Below are 22702 nucleotides of genomic sequence, written 5' to 3' on the forward strand. Positions count from 1 at the left end.
GGGTATTTAAATAGCAAGAGAATGCTGATGGTAAGCCGCTGGGTGAAAGGCGAGCTCCTGCTAAGTCCAAATGGGGGAGTGATGAATCCAGCAGGAAAGCTATCTATACCAATGAATACTGACAGCAGGAACAATGGAAAGTCAGGGAGCATCCTGCGCAGCCAAATTCTGTGATCTTCTATGGCCAAAACCCACATGACTGTCACATGTGACCACAAGGTGTTCAAATCGAGGAATATTTCACTGGTGACAAAGACACAGTTTGTACAGTCTGGCCTTTTCCACAGTAACATATGGATGCGAAACCTGGACGATAAAGAAACAAGACAGAAGAAGCATGTACACCTATGACATGTTGTGCTGGAGAAGGATGTTATCAATACCATGGATGGCAAAAAAACCAAAAACAAAGCAATTATAGAACAAAATCAAGCCAGACATGTGACTCGAAGTAAGGATCACCAAGCTATGACTTGCCTAATTTGGACACATCAAATAGTGTAGCTCCCGGGGGGGGGCAGAGGGTGCCGCCCAGCAGCCGGAAGAGCGCTACCGTTAACTATATCGGCAAGCACATTGCGTCGACATAGTTAACCTCTGCGGCAGTGCTGAGGAGGCACAATTTCCCTGCACTGCTACTGATGACAGCCCACATGCAGTACTTCAGCGTCCCAGCGTAGTGACGTCATCGCAAAGCACTGAGACTCTTATGTCTTGGGCGCGCATTGTCCTGCTCGCACTGCACTGCTCAAGACCAGCTGGAGCAGATGAGTATATGATTTTTTTTTTTTAATGCAGAACGGGGGACATATATACCAAGGATGTGGGCCCATATATACCAGCATGGGGTCCAGGCTGGGAGCCCATATATACCACCACAGGGCCTAGGCTAATATCCAGGATGGCCGTTCTCCAGGACCAACGTCTCCCCTTTTGGCCATCTTGGTTGTCCTTATTCTGAAGCAGAGTTGCATGATGCGTCTACATCATACACACAGGACGGCATTGAGGTCCTGCGCAGGCACACTTTGAGTATCGTAGTGCACCTGCGCAGGACCGGCGAGTGTGTATGATGTAGACGTGTTATGCACCGCGTGAGTATTATAAAGTGTTTTTTTATGTTCTACACAGAGGCATGTGCTCTTACATACAGCATATTAGAATGCTGTATATAAGAGCCCAGTGGTGGTGGCCGCAGCTTATAGGCCGAAAAAGTGGTGACAGGTTCCTTTTAAAATCCGAATGTAGCTTACCAGGGGATGGTGAAGAGAGGTCACAGGAGGCAGGTGCAATGCTGTGTGGCTCTGTGCAGTGCTGCTCTGTGCGGAGGGTGCTGAGGCACGACCATTCTGAAGATGTCGGCAGTGAGGGCTTCAAATAATGGTGGCTTGAGTCGGCACGTGCACAGATAGAGCTCTTGACTCAAACTCTCATCTGCGCACACGTTGACAATGGCCACCATTTCTTTGAAGCCTGCACCGCCGACATCTTCAGAATGGCCCGTGCCTAATCGCCTGCTGCACAGAGCACCTTGGTACAGAGCAGCACCGCACAAAGCAGAGCCACGCCGCACTGTGCCGGCACAGAGCAGCCCCCGCACAGAGCAGCCCCCGTACAGAGCAGCCCCCGCACAGAGCAGAGCCCCGCCGCACAGCGCCGGCACAGAGCAGCCCCCGTACAGAGCAGCCCCAGTACAGAGCAGCCCCAGTACAGAGCAGCCCCAGTACAGAGCAGCCCCAGTACATAGTATCATAGTTTTTAAGGTTGAAGGGAGACTCTAAGTCCATCTAGTTCAACCCGTAGCCTAACATGTTGATCCAGAGGAAGGCAAAAAAACCCCAATGTGGCAAACAAGTTCCAATGGGGAAAAAATTTCCTTCCTGACTCCACATCCGGCAATCAGACTAGTTCCCTGGATCAATACCCTGTCATAAAATCTAATATACATAACTGGTAATATTAAATTTTTCAAGAAAGGCGTCCAGGCTCTGCTTAAATGTTAGTAGTGAATCACTCATTACAACATCATGCGGCAGAGAGTTCCATAGTCTCACTGCTCGTACAGTAAAGAATCCTCGTCTGTGATTGTGATTAAACCTTCTTTCCTCAAGACGTAGCGGATGCCCCCGTGTTCCAGTCGCAGGCCTAGGTGTAAAAAGATCTTTGGAAAGGTCTCTGTACTGTCCCCTCATATATTTATACATTGTGATTAGATCCCCCCTAAGCCTTCGTTTTTCCAAACTAAATAACCCCAAGTTTGATAACCTGTCTTGGTATTGCAGCCCACCCATTCCTCTAATAATCTTGGTCGCTCTTCTCTGCACCCTCTCCAGTTCAGCTATGTCCTTCTTATATATCGGTGACCAGAATTGTACACAGTATTCTAAGTGCGGTCGCACTAGTGACTTGTACAGAGGTAGAACTATATATTTTTTTCATGAACACATACCTCTTTTAATACATCCCATTATTTTATTAGCCCTGGCAGCAGCTGCCTGACACTGTCCACTAAAGTGAAGTTTACCATCCACCCATACACCCAAGTCTTTTTCTGTGTCTGTTTTACCCAGTGTTCTACAATTAAGTACATAATCATAAATGTTATTTCCTCTACCCAAGTGCATGACCTTACATTTATCTACATTAAACTTCAATTGCCACTTCTCAGCCCAATCCTCCAATTTACATAAATCTCCCTGTAATATAAAATTATCCTCCTCTGTATTGATTACCCTGCAGAGTTTAGTATCATCTGCAAATATTGAAATTCTACTCCGCATGCCCCCAACAAGGTCATTTATAAATATGTTGAAAAGAAGCGGGCCCAATACTGACCCCTGTGGTACCCCACTATGAACTGAGACCCAGTCCGAGTACGTACCATTAATGACCACCCTTTGTTTCCTATCACTGAGCCAGTTTTTAACCCAGTTACACATATTTTCCCCTATCCCCATTATTCTCATTTTATGTACCAACCTTTTGTGTGGCACCGTATCAAAAGCTTTTGAAAAGTCCATATACACAACATCCACTGCATTTCCCTGGTCCAGGCTTGAACTTACCTCTTCATAGAAGCTGATCAAATTAGCTTGACAGGATCGATCCCTCATAAATCCATGTTGATACTCGGTCATAAGGTTATTTTTCTTGAGATACTCCAGTATAGCATCTCTCAAGAAACCCTCAAGGATTTTACTAACCGTAGAGGTTAAACTTACCGGCCTATAATTTCCCGGCTCAGTTTTTGTCCCCTTTTTGAATATTGGCACCACATTTGCTATGCGCCAGTCCTGCGGTACCGACCCTGTTATTAAGGAATCTGAGAAGATTAAAAATAATGGTCTATCTATCACAGAACTCAATTCCTGTAGTACTCTGGGGTGTATGCCATCCGGGCCCGGAGATTTGTCAACCTTAGTGATTTCGAGGCGGCGGCGTACTTCCTGCTGGGTTAAGCAGGTAATATTCAAGGGTGAATTTATGGTATCACTGGTCATGTCATCTTCCATGGCATTTTCTTGTATAAAAACCGTAGAAAAAAAGTCATTCAGCAGGTTGGCTTTACCCTCATCCCCTTCCACCATTTCACCAAGACTATTTTTAAGGGGGCCAACACTATCGCTTTTCAGTTTTTTACTGTTTATGTAGTTAAAGAATATTTTAGGATTATTTTTACTTTCTCTCGCAATGAGTCTCTCTGTCTCAAACTTAGCTAACTTAATTTGCTTTTTACATATTTTATTTAATTTTCTATAATTATATAATGCCTCATCACTACCTACCCTCTTTAATTCTTTTAAGGCTTTCTGTTTTTCTTTTATTGCTTCCCTTACAGCTCTATTTAGCCATAGGGGTTTCCTTCTAGTTCTAGCATGTTTGTTCCCATAGGGTATATTTTCTGCACAAGCCCTATTCAGGATGCTCATAAAAGTCTCCCATTTGCTTTGTGTACTTTTATTACTTAGTACATCATCCCAGTTTATTGCACTAAGATCATCTCTCAACCGTTTAAAATTTGCTTTCCTGAAGTTAAGTGTCCTTGTAGCCCCTCTACTATACATCTTACTAAAGAATACATGAAAACTTATTATTTTGTGATCACTATTCCCCAAGTAACCCCCAACTTGTATATTTGATATGCGGTCTGGCCTATTGGTTAGTACAAGGTCTAGTAGTGCTCCCCCTCTTGTGGGGTCCTGTACCATTTGTGAAAGGTAATTATCTTTCATTGTTATCAAAAATCTATTTCCTTTGCTGGAACTGCAAGTTTCTGTTCCCCAATTTATATCAGGATAGTTAAAGTCCCCCATAATAATTACCTCTCCGAGACTCGCTGCTTTATCAATTTGCTTTATGAGGAGATTCTCTACCTCTTCCATAATATTCGGCGTCTTATAACACACCCCTGCTTATACAGAGCACACCCCTGCTTATACAGAGCAGCCCCGCACAAAGCAGAGCAGCCCCGCACAAAGCAGAGCCACTCCGCACAGCGCCGGCACAGAGCAGCCCCCGTACAGAGCAGTCCCCGTACAGAGCAGCGCCGCACAGTCCTGGCACAGAGCACAGCGCCGCTGCACGCAGTGAGTATCAGGGCCCCCTTAGCACTGCCCGCAGCATCGCCGTATTATGAAACGGAACTAATTTTTTTTTACCTTTTTTAATCTGGTGCGCCTTATAAAACGAAAAATACGGTATGTGTATAGTTCAACATAAAAAATTTGCTGATCTATTTCCTTTATACCTATATTATCATTAGAACAAGAAAAAAAAAGCAAGAATTTTAAATATTTGTGATTATTAAAATGATGCTACAAACTTTTATTTACAAATTTATTAAAATAATTTTACACTTTTTTTTTCCCCCTTCAGTTTTCAGATCACACTTAAAATAAAATGTGCCCAGTGTATATACTGAGCAACAAACACACCTACCAAAACATCGATATAATACATTTATTTATTGCACAGATGCTACTCCTTTGTTTTTGTGAAATCAAAGGGCTTCCACCACTGTGCAAACTGTAACACCTTCTTCCTCTGATCATCAAAGTTCTCCCGCACAGCCTTCCTCCAGACTCTGGGCTCCAGATCCAACATGCCACCGATGATTTCCTACAAGACACAAACATGTTATCATAAACCGCTAAGCTGTTGACATCCAACTTCAACAAGAACAGCCATCGTTAGACAAGCGGGAGATCTAGCGGTGCGATCACTCACTGATCAGCCATTAGAAAACATTAAAGGGGTGGTCCAAAGTAATTCTCCTCTTAAATCCCTATCCATTTAGTTCCGTAATCTAAGCTATTTTCTAATACATTTAAAGAGGTATTCCCATCTCCAAGATCCTATCCTAATATGTAATAGGAAAAGTAATAATAATATTAGCAAATACCTCCAATTAGATATGTAGTATAGTTCTCCTGATATAGCCATGTCTCTTACCTCATGTGCAGGGCATTGCAGTTAACCTCTCTATGGTTATGTCCACTCATATAGTGACAGTTAGTCGCTTGTGGTTGTTACCAAGACTATAAACTCTTGCTAAATGTTCACAACCAATAGAATATGAAAGCCTGAGAAATGTTCTGTGGTCATGAAGACATAGATACCTTGCCAAAGTAATGTGGGAACTTGTTATGATCTTCAATGATGTGTGCAAAGCCTCCTTGTAGTCCGAAATCCACTGAGAAATACGGCAAACCTTTTGGAACCTTAAAAAAAAAATTATAAAAAAAAACAGTTGTGTGATGATCTTAGATGCAGGGCTACAAAGGCCTTATATGATTGCTGAGAGAAAAAGATTTAAGAGTGATATTTTATTTAATAATTGGTATTAAAGTAGACAGTTGATAATGATATATTTACACACACACACACACACAATATATATATATATATATATATATATATATATATATATATATATGTATATATATATATATATATATATATATATATATATATATATACATATACATACACAAATATACAGTGTGTCCACCCATATCCTGTCCACCGACATTAACTTGAGAGCGGCGGCAGCTATAGGAATAGAAGTGGTGTCTAGGTATAGTAAAGTATCCATGTGCTACGCAATGAAACCACCTATAGCGCCACCTGGTGGAAAACAACGGAGTTAGCATTTTTATCTCGAAAACGGAACAAGATAGAAAAAAAAGTGAATTACAAAGTTGCAGGGCATCATCAATTCAATACGAATCGACACCTCGCATACAGAAATGCTATGATATGAAACCCATGACCCCTCCCCCAAAAACATTGCATGCTGGTCACGCATATGGCGCTCATTTAACTTGATGCTCAAAGTGGCCCCCGTCAGCTGCAATGCACATCTGGACTCTGGACAGCATACTGTATCTTGCTGCACACTGTGCAATATGGTGGGTGACACGTTTGCACAAGCATCTGTGATACGTCGTCGTAGGTCCTGCAATGCTGGTGGAGGGGTCGCATACACCAGTTGTTTGATGTGACCTCACAGAAAGAAGTCCAATGGGGTCTGGTCAGGTGAGCATGGAGGCCAGTCCACACAGCCACCATACCCAATGACTTGTAGGAAGGTCTCCATGAGGTATTGCTTCACATCCGCAGCCTTGTGAGTTTTACACGTTCTAATCATAGCATTTCTGTATGCAAGGTGTCGATTTGTATTGAATTGATGATGCCCTACAACTTTGTAATTCACTTTTTTTTCTTTATCTCGTTCCGTTTGAGATAAAAATGCTAACTCCATTGTTTTCCACCAGGTGGCACTAAAGGTGGCTTCATTGCATAGTGCATGGCTACTTTACTATACCTAGACACCACTTCTTTGCCTATAGCTGCCGCCGTTCTCAAGTTAATGGCGGTGGACAGGATATGGGTGGACACCAAGCCCGGACTGACCATAGGGCAATTCTAGCAAATGCCAGATGGGCCGGTGCCTGTAGTGGGCCGCTGTATCTGCAGTTGCCGCCGCGCTTCTCAGCAGTGTGTGCATGCCGGGCACACTAGCTGCAGCAGGACCAGGAGGCAGTGCGCTGTGCCAGCCCTGCTGTGTGATAGTGTGCCCAACATGCACACACTGCTGAGGAGCGCGGCGGTGGCGGTACTGGTAACCACAGCTTCCTCCTTCTTCCTATTCAAATGTATTTGCGTCTTTCAGACGTAAATACATTTGAACAGTGCGCCGGGACTGAGCCCCGCCCCCGACGTGCAGCAAAGTGATCAGATCAGCGCCTTGCTGAGTTCATCACAGTGCTGCGGGCGCCACACTGGATACATCAGGCAGCGGTAAGCGCTCCATGGAGGAGCGGAAGATGAAAGCTTTAATTAATGGGGATGAGTTGGGCGGGGCTGAGGACACATAACGAGGAACATTTGTGAAGGAACACAGCTTAGCAGAGGGAGAGTACTGTATTCCGAGGGAGGGGGAGGCAGGAGTGTGTAGTGATGGGGTAGTGTCATTTGTGTGTGTAGTGGGTGATGGGGGGTGCATTGTATTATGTCTGGGGAGGGGGTAATGGAGGGTGCATTGTATTGTGTGTGGGGGGAGGGGATAATGGGGGGTGCATTGTATTTCTGTGTGCGTGTAGAGGGTGATGGGGGGTGCATTGTATTTGTGTGTATGTGTAGGTGGTAATGGAGGGTGCATTGTATTGTGTCTGTGGGGGAGAGGGGTAATGGAGGGTGCATTGTATTGTGTGTGTGTGTGTGTTTGTGTAGGAGTAATGGGTGTGCATTGTATTGTGTGTGTGTGTGTGTGTGTGTGTGTGTGTGTAGGGGGAATGAGGGTGCATTGTAGTGTGTGTGTGTGTGTTGGGGGGGATACAAAAGAGCAGATATATAAATAAATATTAATAAAAAAAATAGGCAATATGGGGGAATATTATGGAGAGGGGCAGTGTGGGGGTATATTAAAAAGAGAACAGTGTGGAGGGGACATAATGGAGAGAAGCTGTGTATGGGATCATTATGGAAGGAGGCAGCGTGGGGGTATATTAAGGAGAGAGGCAGTGTGGGAGGTAGTTTGGAAAAGGGCAGTGGGGGGGGATATTTTGTGAAGGAAGCACAGCAATTATTTATTCAGGGGCACAGCATGGGAGATATTTATATTTATGGGGCAGTATAATGATACTTTTATTTTTAAAGGTGCTGTGTGGGGAAGAGCTGCTGAAGAATAAAGAGGGAGGGCTTCAGAGACGAGCGGTGGGCACAAAACCTCATCATGGCGTCTACTGCGTGGATACAAAAAGGATGGGAACGACTCAGAAGATGTCACCTATAAAGGTACCTGGGTATAAATGATTATTTGTGATACTGCCTGCGTCTTATCAGTATTGTGATTCCTGTATGGTCTGCAGTCTGATAACAACAACTCCTAGCATCTCCTTACCATTGTTAAGGACAAGCTGGGAGTTGTAGATTGCGGCATATTCCGAGCCTTCCCATTGATCTGCATTGTAAAATACAGAATATTTTCCGAGTGGAAAACACCAGAAGAATGGAGCGGTCACTTTTTTAATCACTTGGTGGTTTTAGAAACCTGAAGTGAGTAAAAGATGCTCATAAGCCTGAACCTGGGAACAGCGAGTAGATGGATATGGTCATTCGAGTGTTTTTTTTTCATAGTGGTTTCCATGGTGGGATATGCCCCCAAAAAATGTCATTGCACATTCCCTAAGTGGTATGCACCCAAAATTATCACCAGTGAAAGTTACAGCTTCCCTGATCACCTATCTGTAGAATAGGTTATCAATATTAGTTCAGGGGTTCTGATTTTGTATCCCTGCCCATCAGCTATATGACGAGGCCACAGCATTATTTGGAGAGCAGCATCCTCTTCATTATCTGCGAGACCCAGCTCTGTAGGAAAATAGCGGCTTCACCAGATTCTGCAACTAAGAGCAATAAATAGGCCTGAGCTGTAATACTGGACACAGCCGTGACTGCATGTTATATGGTCGTGTTACACAATCTATAAGTGCACAAAGATGTTACACATTCACCACGCGAAAAGTGGCCTGTGCACCGCCAAATGCCAGGGCTGAATTTTAGTCCCAGCCCGGCCCTGGTGGACACTGTGTGTGTGTCTGTGTCTATATATATATATATATATATATATATATATACACACATAGCATATTATATATATATATATATATATATATATATATATATATACATACATATATATATATATATAATATGCTATATATATATATATATATATATATATATATATATATATATATATATAATATGCTATATATATATATATATATATATATATATATATAATATGCTATATATATATATATATATATATATATATATATATATATATATATGTAGGCAAATCTAGTGACAGGTTCTCCTTAAAATATAGTAGGGCAAAAAATAAATCTAGCAGTGTTAAATCCCATAACACATTGTGAGCCATCATACCGTCCCTCACATCTATAAATACTTCTTTTATTTCAGCGAGACTATGGAACGAATGGCTGATGACATGTGAACAGGGAACAAAAAACTCCATATGGTGTCATCTAAAAGGTGAAGAGGTCTCTGAACTCGGGCAGATTAGGAATAAATAAATAAGAAGGCTCAATTCAATCCGGAGCTGGGGAATATTCTTCTTCTTTAATAAGCCACATCAGATCTATCCCTTTTATGTTATTTATAGTCGGAAAAAGAGATCAAAGTAGAGACCTGAGAAAAGACCTTTGAAACCTACGACATTTACTAGTAAGAATTATAAATACATCCTTTTGATCATTTGATCATTTAAAATTTTTCACTTTTTCTTCTATTACTTTAAAAACAAGCTAAAGCCTGACTTACAGTTTAATGTCTTACATTGCTTTACTGGATATAGAAGTGTCTTGCAAGCTGTGAGTGTGTTAAAGATGATTAGCATCAACCTGGCTTCCTGCATGGGCAGCCATCATTTCAGTAAGTACGGTAGCGGTACACAAAGTTTGATCCCTCTCAATTAATCTGTGCCTTCAGAGAGCCTTTTAAATGCTGCTAAAGGAACACAGTACAGACCAAACGTTTCGACACACCTTCTCATTCAAAAGTGTGCAAAAGAGTAATCAAAGCAAAAGGTGGCTACTTTGAAGAACCTAGAATATAAGACATATTTTCAGTTGTTTCACACTTTTTTGTTAAGTATTTCATTCCACATGTTTTAATTCATAGTTTTGATGCCTTCAATGTGAATCTACAATTTTTAGAGTCACGAAAATAAAGAAAACTCTTTGAATGAGAAGGTGTGTCCAAACTTTTGGTCTGTACTGTAGATATATAAATAAAAGATGACCGTGTTGTGGTTACTGGGTTTGCATTGGCAAATACATAAGCTAAATATCTCTTTTTAGCATATTCCTGTAGCAGAAATGCAATGTCAGAGTTCCCTTATTCACTGTTAGCATTTTAGAGTGCAGCTGAATGTATTTTTGTAGTTATATTGTGCTTGCACCTGGCACCTGTTCACACCTTTTGGATGTGTGGGTCAGACTTTTTGATATATATGATTATGTGGCAGATTTGGGGAAAACTTGTATTAGGGTAAGAACGCACTTTGCTTTTTACCTGCTTTTTTGCTGCTTTTTCAACTGCAGCGTTTAATGCCAAAATGGATGTGTTCTGCTTTTCAAGCAAAGTCTATGGGAATTTGGTTTTCTAAACCCCACTATGCAGTTCAAACTGCAGCCTTTTTGTTGCAGAACTTTGGTCAAAAACTCAGCTTTGCAGTGCAAAACCCAAATGGCAAAAACAATTGACATGTCAAAAGGCTGCAGTTTGAACAGCATAGTGCGGTTTAGAAAACCAAATTCCCATAGGCTTTGCTTGAAAAGCAGAACACATCCATTTTGGCATTAAACGCTGCAGTTGAAAAAGCAGGTAAAAAGCAATGTGCGTTCTTACCCTAACTGATTCCCTTTACTTTTTCCCTGCTGAGGTAGTGAGACATTTAGCTAAACTAGCTTTAAAGTCACCCCTCCATTAGATGCGACAATCACAGCACTTTACCCGGCTCTTCCCGAATTGCCCTGGTGCGGTGGCAATCGAGGGAATAAGGGGTTAATTGCAGCTTATAGCTGCGTCTAAGCCCTAGATTGGTAATGGCAGGCGTCTATGAGACACCACCCATCACCAATCTGTAATAAGTGACAAGAAAAACACAAACACCAAAAAAATCATTTATTTGAAATAAAATACAAAAAGCCCCCTCTTTCACCACTTTATTAACCCCCAACACCCTGCAGGTCCGACGTAATCCACACGAGGTCCCACGACGATTCAGCTCTGCTACATCTGAAGATCACAGCGAGCGGCCATAGAAAAGGACAGCCCGCTGTGAGCTCCAAAGAATAAATGAGCCGCAAGATCAGCGGTCACCTCACTCAGCTGATTCCCGGTCACAACTGGCGATACCTGTGGCCATAAATAGCCTGAGTGAGGTCGCCGCTGAATGAGCGGCTCACTCATTCTCTACGCTAGACCCGCAAACTAAGTCTGTGATTGGTTGCAGTCAGATGCTGGGGGCGTGTCTGACTGCAACCAATCACAGATGAAAGCAGTACATATGTAATGAGCGGGGAGCTGGAGGAGCTGTGGAGCGTACAGCCGCGCCAGTGATTCGGTAAAGATACCACGCTTGGGGGGGGCGTGGCCAGCAGGCAGCATGAGCGGTCGCATTTGAGAGCAGCTCCGCAGTCCAATGCTGATATATACTATTAATCCTGCCGAAATTGGTGCCTAAATACACCTCCGGATTACCTGTGGTGCAGTGAGCATCCAGATCGGTATCATGAGCAGAGGTTGCAGCGCAACGGCGGCTGAGAAGCTGAAGAAGTTTGCTCGGGACTCCCAGCAAGATGGCGCCGGCAAGCAGGCAGAGCGGGAATTCAGTGAGGCGGAGAGGGAGGAGAGCATGGAGGCCGGATCCAAGGAATCCCAGGAGCTAACCTTACAGCAGGTTACGTCGCAGTTACTTGCAGCGATCCAGGATTCAAAAGTGTCTCTGACAGGCAAGATCGAGGAGGTTAAGGTTGATGTGGGTCTCCTCTGGCTGGACTTGCAAAACCTGAGAGAGCGGGTAAAGGAGACCGAGCAGCGAATCTCCACGCTGGAAGACAACGCAAGAGCGACGCCGGGCAGACTGTCCTCTCTGGAAAGCGCGGCAAATAACTGGGCGCAGAGGGCTGATGATCTGGAAAATCGCCTGCGTCGCAATAATTTCAGAATTCTGGGGATGCCGGAGAGGGCAGAAGGGAGCGACCCATGTAAGTTCATGGAAAAGTGGCTCTCCGAAACTCTCCCTGATGCGACGCTGTCGGCGGCATTCGCTATAGAAAGAGCTCACCGGGTACCGGCCAGACCTCCTCCTCCGGGAGCGCAGCCTAGACCTCTCCTGGCCCGACTTTTGAGCAGCAGAGATAGAGATGCGATCCTCGGTGCGGCGCGGCGCAAGGGCCCGATTTTACACAACAACGCCACCATATTGATCTTCCCTGATTTCTCGGCGTCGCTCCAGAAAACGAGGGCATCCTTCATCCAGGTGAAAAAACGCCTCAGAGAGCATCATATTGCTTACTCCCATGATCTTTCCAGCCCGTCTCAGAGTGGTCCATCAAGAGCGATCCCTGTTTTTCACTTCTCCTGTGGAAGCGGATGACTGGATCAATACATTGAAGAGAAAACGCTGATGCGTCATGGTCACGGGCGCTGCCTGATGGGTCGCGGTTGTGATGGCGTCGCGGTTCTGATTCACTTATTTCATCCTATCCGGAGCAAGGTCGGTGATGCAACTCCAATCCTTGGGACGTTGTGTTTGAAATCACTGTTGAGATCGCTTCAGGATCATCCTACGTAGGTACTCTGCGTCCCTCGATTCTGAAGGCGCGAAAGATTCCTGTTTGTTTTATCCCTCCTGGCATGCGAGTGGAGCGGGACCGCAATTGCGTTCACGTCTTGATCTTATGTTCCCTGTTGGTTGAGAAGCTAATGATCTTATCCGGAGGCGCAGGTGCGCCTGTGGTCTTCCCAGAGGCATGAGAGTTTTCCGGATGTGTCCATTATTGGTTCCCCATTGAACCAGCCTCCGGGTTTGGCCCTCGTCGGAGGCGGATGGCTTGGGGCCGCGCCTTCGTATGGGACGGCTGCTGCGTTCTCCGGGATCGTTGCTTAGCCCGGTCTGTGCTCCGGATTACTCGTCGCTGATGGGGCCGGACCGAGGTGACACCGGACGGGACATAGGTTAGACCGCTGTTGCGACGCTCTGAACTCCTCCATGCGATCTTGTTTTATCCTATACCTTTTTGGATCCAAATTGGAACTGTACTTTGGGTTCGCAGTATTTGGCAACGCACTCCAGTTCATAATGTTGAATTCTGCTCTATTACTGCTATATTAAGTTTATGAGGTTACCATGTGTTATAATATCCTAAGTCTAAGATTACCTGCCAATCCTCCTCATCTGCTTCACACTCCCACCTCTTCTTCCCCTCTAACCCTCTATCAGTTTATTCCTCATTCCCTTTCATATCGCCCCCCTACCTCCTCATTGTTCTTTTTCCCCCCCTTTCCTCAGCCCCCCCCACTCTCTCTCCTTCTCATATCTCTATATTCCTCCTCTTGCCCCGCTTTATTTCCTATGCTAATCTCTCCCCTTTTCTCTCTTTTCTTCTACCCTATCTCTCTTTCTTTCTCTTTACCTCTTTTTTTTTTTTTTCTCTTCTTCTCTTTTTCTCTTCTTCTCTTTTCCTCCTCTTCTCCTTGTTCTCTATCCTCTTCTCTCTCTTTCTCTCTTACTTCTTTTCCATTTATTCTTGGTCCCTTCACTTATGCGTGATTAAAGGCTTAAGCTGCAGGGTAATTCATCTATTGGACTGCAGGAGGAGAAGCTCAAGTCCTTGTTTGAGGACACCCCCATACCAAGTACACCATCTAGCCACGTTGGTTCACCCTAGTCGTTGCTAGGGAAAATTTCTCCTGGTCGCACTACTGGACTAGTTTTGTCGGTTGTGTGTGCGCAACCGACAATTTGTATTTAAGGGTACGGTTACCCAAGTTCTACTGTAGGTTAAGTTTTTGATATCTTTCTAGCAATTCAGCAAGTGGCATCTCTCCATGGCTTTAAGCTTGATGACATGGAATGTTAGAGGACTGGGCACGTCCAGGAAACGGGCGGCAGTATTTGCTCATATCAAAAAATCCAAAGCTCAGATTGTGTGTTTACAAGAGACCCATTTATTGTTGGATACCACTAGAGTGCTTCAAAAGCCTTGGGTTCAATGGTCAGCTCACTCTGTTCATTCATCATATTCTAGGGGAGTATCGGTACTGGTCCACAAAGCATTGCGGTGGGATCCGGGTAAAATTTTAAAGGATACTGATGGGAGGTATGTGTTTATCCAGGCTCACATCGATGGGGTCATGATAGTGGTCTTAGCCATATACATCCCCCCTGCAATGGGAATCTCGATTCTATATGAGGCGGCTAAGTTTGCCTCACAATTCCCACAAGCCTTAGTGCTCTGCATGGGGGACTTTAATCTGATTAATAACACGGGACTGGATAGATTTAACACCCGACAGGTCCCGATCTCCCCCACGATACAGACTAGATTGAGTATGTTCTTACAGGAAGTGGGATGGTACGATATGTGGCGTTTTTTTAACCCAGTACTGAGAGAATATACATGTTATACTCCAGGGAAAAACTCATTATCTCGAATTGATTACATCTGTGGAAATGAAAGAGTCTGCGCCCATGTACAATCGGTCTGTCATTTGCCTAGATCAGTATCAGATCACTCTCCGGTATTTGTAGGCATTAAATGGGAAGGATGTAAATCTCATAAATTGTCAAGGAAAATTAACCCTTGGTGGCTGTCACTCTTTGGTGCCAATGACAGGATTCCTGATCAGCTTGGGGCATATACGGAAATGAACTCCGTGGAAGAGAATCACTCGGCTTATTGGGACGCGTTTAAGGCGTATCTGAGGGGATGCTGTCACTCCTCTATTTCCTATATCAAGAAACAGGCGGCCAGGGAGGAGGAGGATCTGGCCACCCAAAATAGAGTGCTTGAACATAGATTCACCTCGGACCCCTCTGAGGAAAACAGATCTCAGTGGCTTCAGGCTGGGAGGAAATATCTATTGTATCTGCAAGACAAGGCTAAGAGGCATGTATTCTTCACGAGCCAGAGGTATTTTGAGCAAGGGAACCAATCCAGTAGCTTACTGGCGTTCCTGGTGCGTCAATCCAATAAGCTCACCTGCTGTCCTCAAGATCAGAGACCCTCGTGGAGGAACAGTTACTTCCGTTAATGGTATATTGGAGGTATTTTTGGACTTCTACAGGAACCTGTATGAGTCCAGGCTGACCGTGTCAATGGAGGAGATTGCTGAGTACTTACGAGATCTGGAGTTTCCCAGGTTGACTTTGGCTCAGAGATCGGCCTTGGATGAGCCCATTAGTATGGAAGAGATGGTGGAGGCGATAAAGACCCTCAATAAGGGTAAGGCGTCTGGGCCAGACGGACTCCCGATTGAGATCTTTGACAAATATCAGGGGGAGCTGACCCCAGCCCTCCTGGAAACGATTGAAGCCTCGTTCCGCAAGGGTCGGTTGCCTGATTCCTTTTATGAGGCAACCATTGTCCTGCTATTGAAACCAGATAAGGACCCATTGGATTGTGGCTCGTACAGACCGATCTCTTTGCTGAACTCTGATTACAAAATTCTTACCAAAATTCTAGCAACTAGACTCAATAAAGTGGTCTCCTCTATAGTACATGAGGATCAGTCTGGATTCATCCCGGGTAGGAGTACCTCGGATAATCTGAGGAGGGCGCAGGTGATCTTACAGATGGGCACCAAGTTAGAGGAGGATTGGGCTCTGGTCTCCCTGGATGCAGCCAAAGCCTTCGACTCTATAGAATGGCCATACCTACTGGAGGTGCTGCGGGCATTTGGTTTCGGCAACGAATTTATCAGATGGATAGAGATCATATATAAAGCTCCATCTGCTAATATTCAGGTGGGTGGTGGTGTGTCGCAAACTTTCCCTTTGGGGAGGGGAACCAGACAGGGATGTCCCCTATCCCCTCTTCTGTTCGCTCTTGCCATGGAACCGCTGGCGGTGCGCATTCGGGCGGACCCAGTCTACCGGGGGGTGAGACGTAGTAAGGGAGATGAACGGTTATCTTTTTACGCAGACGACTTGTTACTGTTTGCATCTGATCCGGATTCCTCCATTCCTAGAGCCGTGCAATTGATTGATCGATTTGGGGAGTTCTCCGGTCTGTCAATAAACTGGTCAAAATCGTACCTTCTCTTTCTGTCTCGGAACAGAGAGGAGCTGGCGCACGAACACATATGCAGGGTCCCGGTGGTGGATCATTTCAAATATCTTGGAATTATACTGACAGGAAGTCCTGCGGAGATGATAGCGAGAAATATAGCCCCCTTACTAGCGTACTTCGGGGAGAAATTTAATAGATGGAGCCAACTCCCACTATCAGTGGCGGGAAGGATTAATCTCCTTAAAATGATAGTGCAACCAAAGTGTCTTTATATTACCCAGCATGTATTTGTACAGATTCCTCGCTCTTTCTTCCGGTCCCTGGAATCTTTAATGATTACCTTTGTCTGGGGCTCGTCCAGATCAAGGGTCCAATTGGCCAAATTACAAAGACCCAAGGATATGGGGGGTATGGCCCTCCCTGACCTTTATATGTATTATCTGGCCGGACAAATGAAATACTTGGGGCCATGGACACTTCCCCGGGTTGGGGGTTCTCCGGAGGGACTCCTGGCAGAGTTCACAGGTGTGGACCTCCTCTGGCCGTTACTGATGGATCACAGGAGGGCCCCTGAGGGTCGTGTCCTCCCGATACACAAATTGGGGGCCAGGATCTGGAAAGAGGCTAAAGCCGTATTTGAATTTTGTGATGTACCAACTGAGACGCCCTTATGGGATAACTTGGACCTTCCACATTTTTGTGGGTTGCCGGGGTTTGGTGAATGGAGGAATCGCGGAATAATCTCCCTGGGATCACTGGTCCGGGATGGTGAACTCCGCCCCTTTGCGCAACTGCGGACAGAATTCGACTTGCCGGAAGCTCATGGGTTTCAGTATCTCCAGATTAGGCACGCCTTTCGAGCTCAGTTCTCTGGCCGTGGGGTTAGATTCTCTTCCTTCCCAGTCATTGGAATTATTAGATCACAAGGCCCTGGTGGTCTTGTTTCCAAATTATACTCCTCCCTCATTCGGGCCAAGGCCATGAATAATCCTCTTTCTGTCCGTGAGAGGTGGAGTGCCAGGATCCCTGACATTGATGATGTAGTATGGGACGACATTGTTGAGTCCCACACGTTGGTCTCTCCTGCTGTTAACAATAGACTGATCCAATTATATATAATACACCAAAGTTATATTACTCCCCAGAGACTGAACAAAATGAAAAAACTGAATAACTCGGTGGGGATGGGCTGTCCGAGATGCGGGAGAGACGGTGCTGATTTCTGGCACATGATATGGGATTGCCGGGTCATTCTCTCCTATTGGAGGGAGATTGTAACGACTCTTTCCGCCATATTTCAAAAAGCGGTTGCTATGTGCCCAGTCCTGTGTCTATTTGGGGTGGTAGATGTACACTCCTGGTCCCATGATGAGAATCTATTAATTAAGAAGGTTCTTTTTCTGGCCCGGAAGGGCATTATACTAAATTGGATGAGCACTCATCCTCCAACTAGAGCCTCTTGGATTGCATTGGTAAATGCTATAATCCCGTCTGAACAATTTGTTTATAAGACAAGAGGCTCTTCAATTAAATTTGACAAAATTTGGGGTAGATGGATGAGGTCGCCCTTGACTGGCGGATCTCCTGGTTCTCTTGCTGATAACCTACAATCAGTATTATCGCAGCCAGTAGTGCTCCGGTAGACAAAGAGGAGACACATGTGATTCATGATACGCTGCCTTGAGTTGGATGTGCCTCGCGAGCTAACACCTTTGCTAAGTTTGATGCTCTATGGATATGCTGAGAGTAATGGATGCTGATTTGATTGTTGATACTTTATTATCCTGATGACTAACCAGTTTACATGTACTCTCTGTCTTACTGTACAACTTGCTGATTTATTCTTTAATGTAATGTTTTACTTAACTTTCAATAAAACGAGTTTAAAAAAAAAAGATACCACGCTTGCGCCAATCCCCGAACAAGAAAATGAAACGGGAGGGCACCACCCCTAAGTGGGATCTCCTAGGTACAAAACAACATGTGGGAACAAAAAAGAAAGAAGAGTGTACCTAAAAAATTGGGATCACCACAGAATATAAATACAACCTGATATTTTATTGATGCAAAGTAAACCACACATAATAAACACAATACAAAACACAATGCACAGTAACACCTCTAAAAACCTTTAAAACCAATGACAAAAAATGAAACAAAGGGACTTACTCAGTATGCAATAAATAGAAAAATTCAATGATTAGAAACTCAGTCCATGCATGATAATGTCACCCTTAGTCCCTGAATATATAAAAGAGGGTCCAGTCACATATCCCTGAAAGGCATATAGAAAATAGTGCCAAAAACTAATGATTGAAATATACACTGAATGCAAGAAATGCCAACACTTGCTAGAGAAATCACTTGGTTGAGCTGATCATCACACAAAAAAACCCCCCAAAAAATCAACAACAAATTGGTGTGGTTCAAAGTGTGCCAGGCACTATGATGCAACCATATAGCAAGATAACCTGGCCTTCCTCTCTCTCACCTGACCCTGTAGGGATCCTGGAAAGGGAAGGGGAAGGAGGGGGGAAGGGGAAGGGGAAGGAGAAGGAAGGGGGGGAAGGGGAAGGAGAGGGGGGGGAAGGGGAAGGAGGGGGGGAAGGGGAAGGAGGGGGGGAAGGGGAAGGAGGGGGGGAAGGGGAAGGAGAGGGGAAAGAGGGGGTGAAGGGGAAGGAGAGGGGAAAGAGGGGGGAAGGGGAAGGAGGGGGGGAGGGGAAGGAGAGGGGAAAGAGGGGGGAAGGGGAAGGAGGGGGAAGGGGAAGGAGGGGGAAGGGGAAGGAGGGGGAAGGGGAAGGAGGGGGAAGGGGAAGGAGGGGGAAGGGGAAGGAGGGGGGAAGGGGAAGGAGAAGGAAGGGGGGGAAGGGGAAGGAGAGGGGGGAAGGGGAAGGAGGGGGGAAGGGGAAGGAGGGGGGAAGGGGAAGGAGAGGGGGGGAAGGGGAAGGAGGGGGGGGAGGGGAAGGGGAAGGAGGGGGGGGAAGGGGAAGGAGAGAGGAAAGAGGGGGTGAAGGGGAAGGAGAGGGGAAAGAGAGGGGAAGGAGGGGGGAAGGGAAGGAGAGGGGAAGGGGAAGGAGAGGGGAAGGGGAAGGAGAGGGGAAGGAGAGGGGAAGGGGAGGGGAAGGAGGGAGGAAGGGAAAGGAGTGGGGGGGAAGGGGAAAAGGAGGCAAGAAGGAGAAGGAATTCTCCACAATTAAAGAAAACCTCCCGAGTCTGAGTGCAATCGGACGGATCAGACATGTGCTATCCAAGGCAGGACAGGGTAGGATGGATGGACCTGGAGTGAGTCACAGCCCCACGCGTATCGCCACCTGTGGTGGCTTTCTCAAGGGCAGAGAGTAGTGGCAACAAAACACATGTGGGTGCCATTAAATAATCATGATTAAAAGGTATATACATCACCTGTGAGCAGCTGCTGATGGAGATGGAGCCAGGAGAGCACATGATTAATGAAGCGCCTCTCCATGCTGACAAAGTGAAGATATGCAAAGGTCTAGACAACATCCGACTCTCCATCAGAGCGCCTGCGTGGGGAAAATGACCACATAGGAACACTCACTGAGGCTAACAGAGGTGTAGGGAATTGTGGGAGTAATATTGACTTTCCCCTTCGTGAGTAGATTAGCACGCACGATGGGATACTGCACAGAACCGGTCGTCAAGATAACACCAAGTGATAGTGATGATAATGTCTAAACAAAATCCGACGCTCAGTCAGAGCGCCTGCATGGGAAAAAAAAACAAGCACATGGGGGCACCCACCGATGAGAGGCAGAGGTACAGGGAATTGTGGGAGTGATGTTGATACGGCCCTAAATTTGTAAATCCCCCTATCCCCAGCACCATTTAAGTGCCGGTCAGATACCCTGGAACAGTTCTGGGCCTAACCGGGTTTTTTACTAACCCGGTTAGACCCGCTGATCTATCAAAATATAAAATTAATAAACAATATATTAAATGCCAGAATAAGAAATTGAAATTCTAAAATTGCTGCCAGGACATCCTACAATAAAATGCAAATGAAAAAAAAAGTTATCAAAATGACAATTGTACCTCAAAACGAGATCCATAAAAATAGTTTATTTCCCCACATTTGTAAAATGTTCTTTATGGCAGACTACAGACTATAGCAGTGGTGTGAAAAAGTGATTGCCCCCTTCCTGATTTCTTTTTCTTTTTAATGTTTGTCACACTTAAATGTTTCAGATCACTAAACAAATTTAGATATTAGACAAAGATAACACAAGTAATCACAAAATGCAGTTTATAAATGAAGTTCAAAATAAATCCAAACCAACAGGGATCTTTGGGAAAAAGTGATTGCACTCCCTTTTAAAACATAAATTAATTGTGGTTTATCACATCTTGGGAAGCCGGCCTCAAGTTCCCTAGCCACACCAGCCCGATTACTGCCTCACCTGTTCTCAATAAAGAAATCACTTAAATAGGAACTGCCTGAGAAAGTGAAGTAGACCAAAAGATCCTCAAAACTCTTGACATCATGCCAGCATTCAAAGGAATTTGGGAACAAATGAAAAAAAAAATGTTATTGAGATCTATCAGTTTGGAAAAGGTTATAAAGCCATTTCTAAAGCTTTGGGACTCCAGCAAACCACAAGGAGAGCCATTATCCACAAGTGGCAAACCTTCCCAAGAGTGGCCAGCTGACCAAAATTACCATAAGAGAGCAGCGATGACTCAGAGTTCACAAAAGACCCCACAACAATATCCAAAGAACTGCCAGTCTCATTTGCCTGAGTTCATGACTCCACCATAAGAAAGAGACTGGGTAAAAATGTCTTGAGTTCCAAGACGAAAACCACTGAGCAAAAAGAACATAAAAGCTCATCTCAATGTTACCAGAAAACATCTTGATGATCCCCAAGACTTTTGGAAGAATACTCTGTGGACTAATGAGACAAAAGTTGAACTTTTTTGAATGTGTATGCCCTATTACAACTGGCGTAGAAGTTACACAGCATTTGAGAAAAGGAACTTCATACCGATAGTGAAATATGCTGGTGGTAGTGTGATGGTCTGGGGCTGTTTTGTTGCTTCAGGACCTGGAAGACTGTGTGTAAAATTGAACCATGAATTTTGCAGTCTACCAAAAAATTCTGAAGGAGAATGTCCGGCCATCTGTTAATGACCTTAGGCTGGAGCGCACTTGAGTTATGAAGCAGGACAATGATCCAAAACACACCAGTAAGTCCACCTCTGAATGGCTTAAGAAAAACAAAATTAAGACTTTGGAGTGGCCTAGTCAAAGTCCTGACCTTGATCCATTTGAGATGCTATAGCATGACCTTAAAAGGGTAATGCTCAGAAACCCTCTAATGTGGCTGAATTACAACAATTCTGCAAAGATGAGTGGGCCAAAATTCCTCAAGAACATTGTAAAAGACTCTTTGCCCAGTTTTAGGGCTTTTTCACACAGGGCCCTGTAGGTTTGAATTTATTTTTCCCTTAATAATAATAAAGACCTTTATTTATACACTGTATTTTGTGTTTACTTGTGTTATCCTTGTCATAGATTTAATTTTGCTTGGTGATCTGAAACAATTAAGTGTGACAAACATGCAAAAGAATAAAAAATCAGGAAGGGGGCAAAAAATGTTTTCTAACCACTGTATTTCACCTGCCGGAGTCAGATCGCCTCCGTTTTCGTAGTGTCTGTTGGAGGCAGGGCCTATATGTCTTAAGGAGCTTTTTGATTTGGTTTTTTCAGATTGATGTCTCTGTGTAATAGAGTGTAATTGTGCACCCTGTGTCACCCATGTAGCGATGGCGAGTATAGGCTGTTGTTATTCAGCCCGTATCCTCTCATGTTTGTGTGACCGGACTAATGTACCTTGACACTGACGGTAGTTAGGTACTAGGGCGGAAGTCCATAAGCCATCTAGCTCTTGCCCGCCGCCCCGCATGACGTCTGGGTGCATGGAGCAGATGTTAAAAGGATACGTATCTTCAGGACAGATAAGTATAACCATGTCATGTACCAGTTCTCCCAACACTCCACCTATACTGCTTTCCTGGGGGTGGTGGTTGCCAGTGAATGGCTCCAGGGGAAAGGGGGACGATTATTGTGTAGGGGCCAGTTGCTGCTCATGGCTGTTCTACTTGCCCATCTGAACTCCCCTTGGCCTAAGATGGTTAGCGTTGGTCAGGTCAGGGGGCTAGAGTGGGAACATGCCATGCAGCATCCTGTGTATCCTTGGATATCTCGCACTCTCTCTCTCCGGGCCAGTTGCTAATTATGGCTGTTCTACTTATCCATCTGAACTCCCCTTGGCATGAGATGGTTGGAGTTGGTAAGGTCGGTGAGCTGGATTGGGACCATGCCATACGGCATCCAGTGCAACCGTGGATGT

The 22702-nt window shown here is 44.9% G+C and overlaps 1 protein-coding gene across 1 annotated transcript in view; it reads right to left on the reverse strand.

Moving 5' to 3' along the window:
- Positions 1-4815: 4815 nt before the first annotated feature.
- The window catches only part of CWF19L2 (CWF19 like cell cycle control factor 2), a 195843-nt gene continuing 177956 nt past the window's right edge, over positions 4816-22702 (reverse strand). The window contains exons 17-18 of the mRNA XM_075331313.1: positions 5619-5720; positions 4816-5118 (exon numbers count right to left, since the gene is read on the reverse strand). Of these exons, the coding sequence (XP_075187428.1) occupies positions 4978-5118; positions 5619-5720 (243 nt within the window). The 3' untranslated portion in view covers positions 4816-4977. The remainder of the gene's footprint in view (positions 5119-5618; positions 5721-22702) is intronic.

This window comes from Anomaloglossus baeobatrachus, assembly GCF_048569485.1.
Source record: "Anomaloglossus baeobatrachus isolate aAnoBae1 chromosome 2 unlocalized genomic scaffold, aAnoBae1.hap1 SUPER_2_unloc_1, whole genome shotgun sequence".
Taxonomy (NCBI): domain Eukaryota; kingdom Metazoa; phylum Chordata; class Amphibia; order Anura; family Aromobatidae; genus Anomaloglossus; species Anomaloglossus baeobatrachus.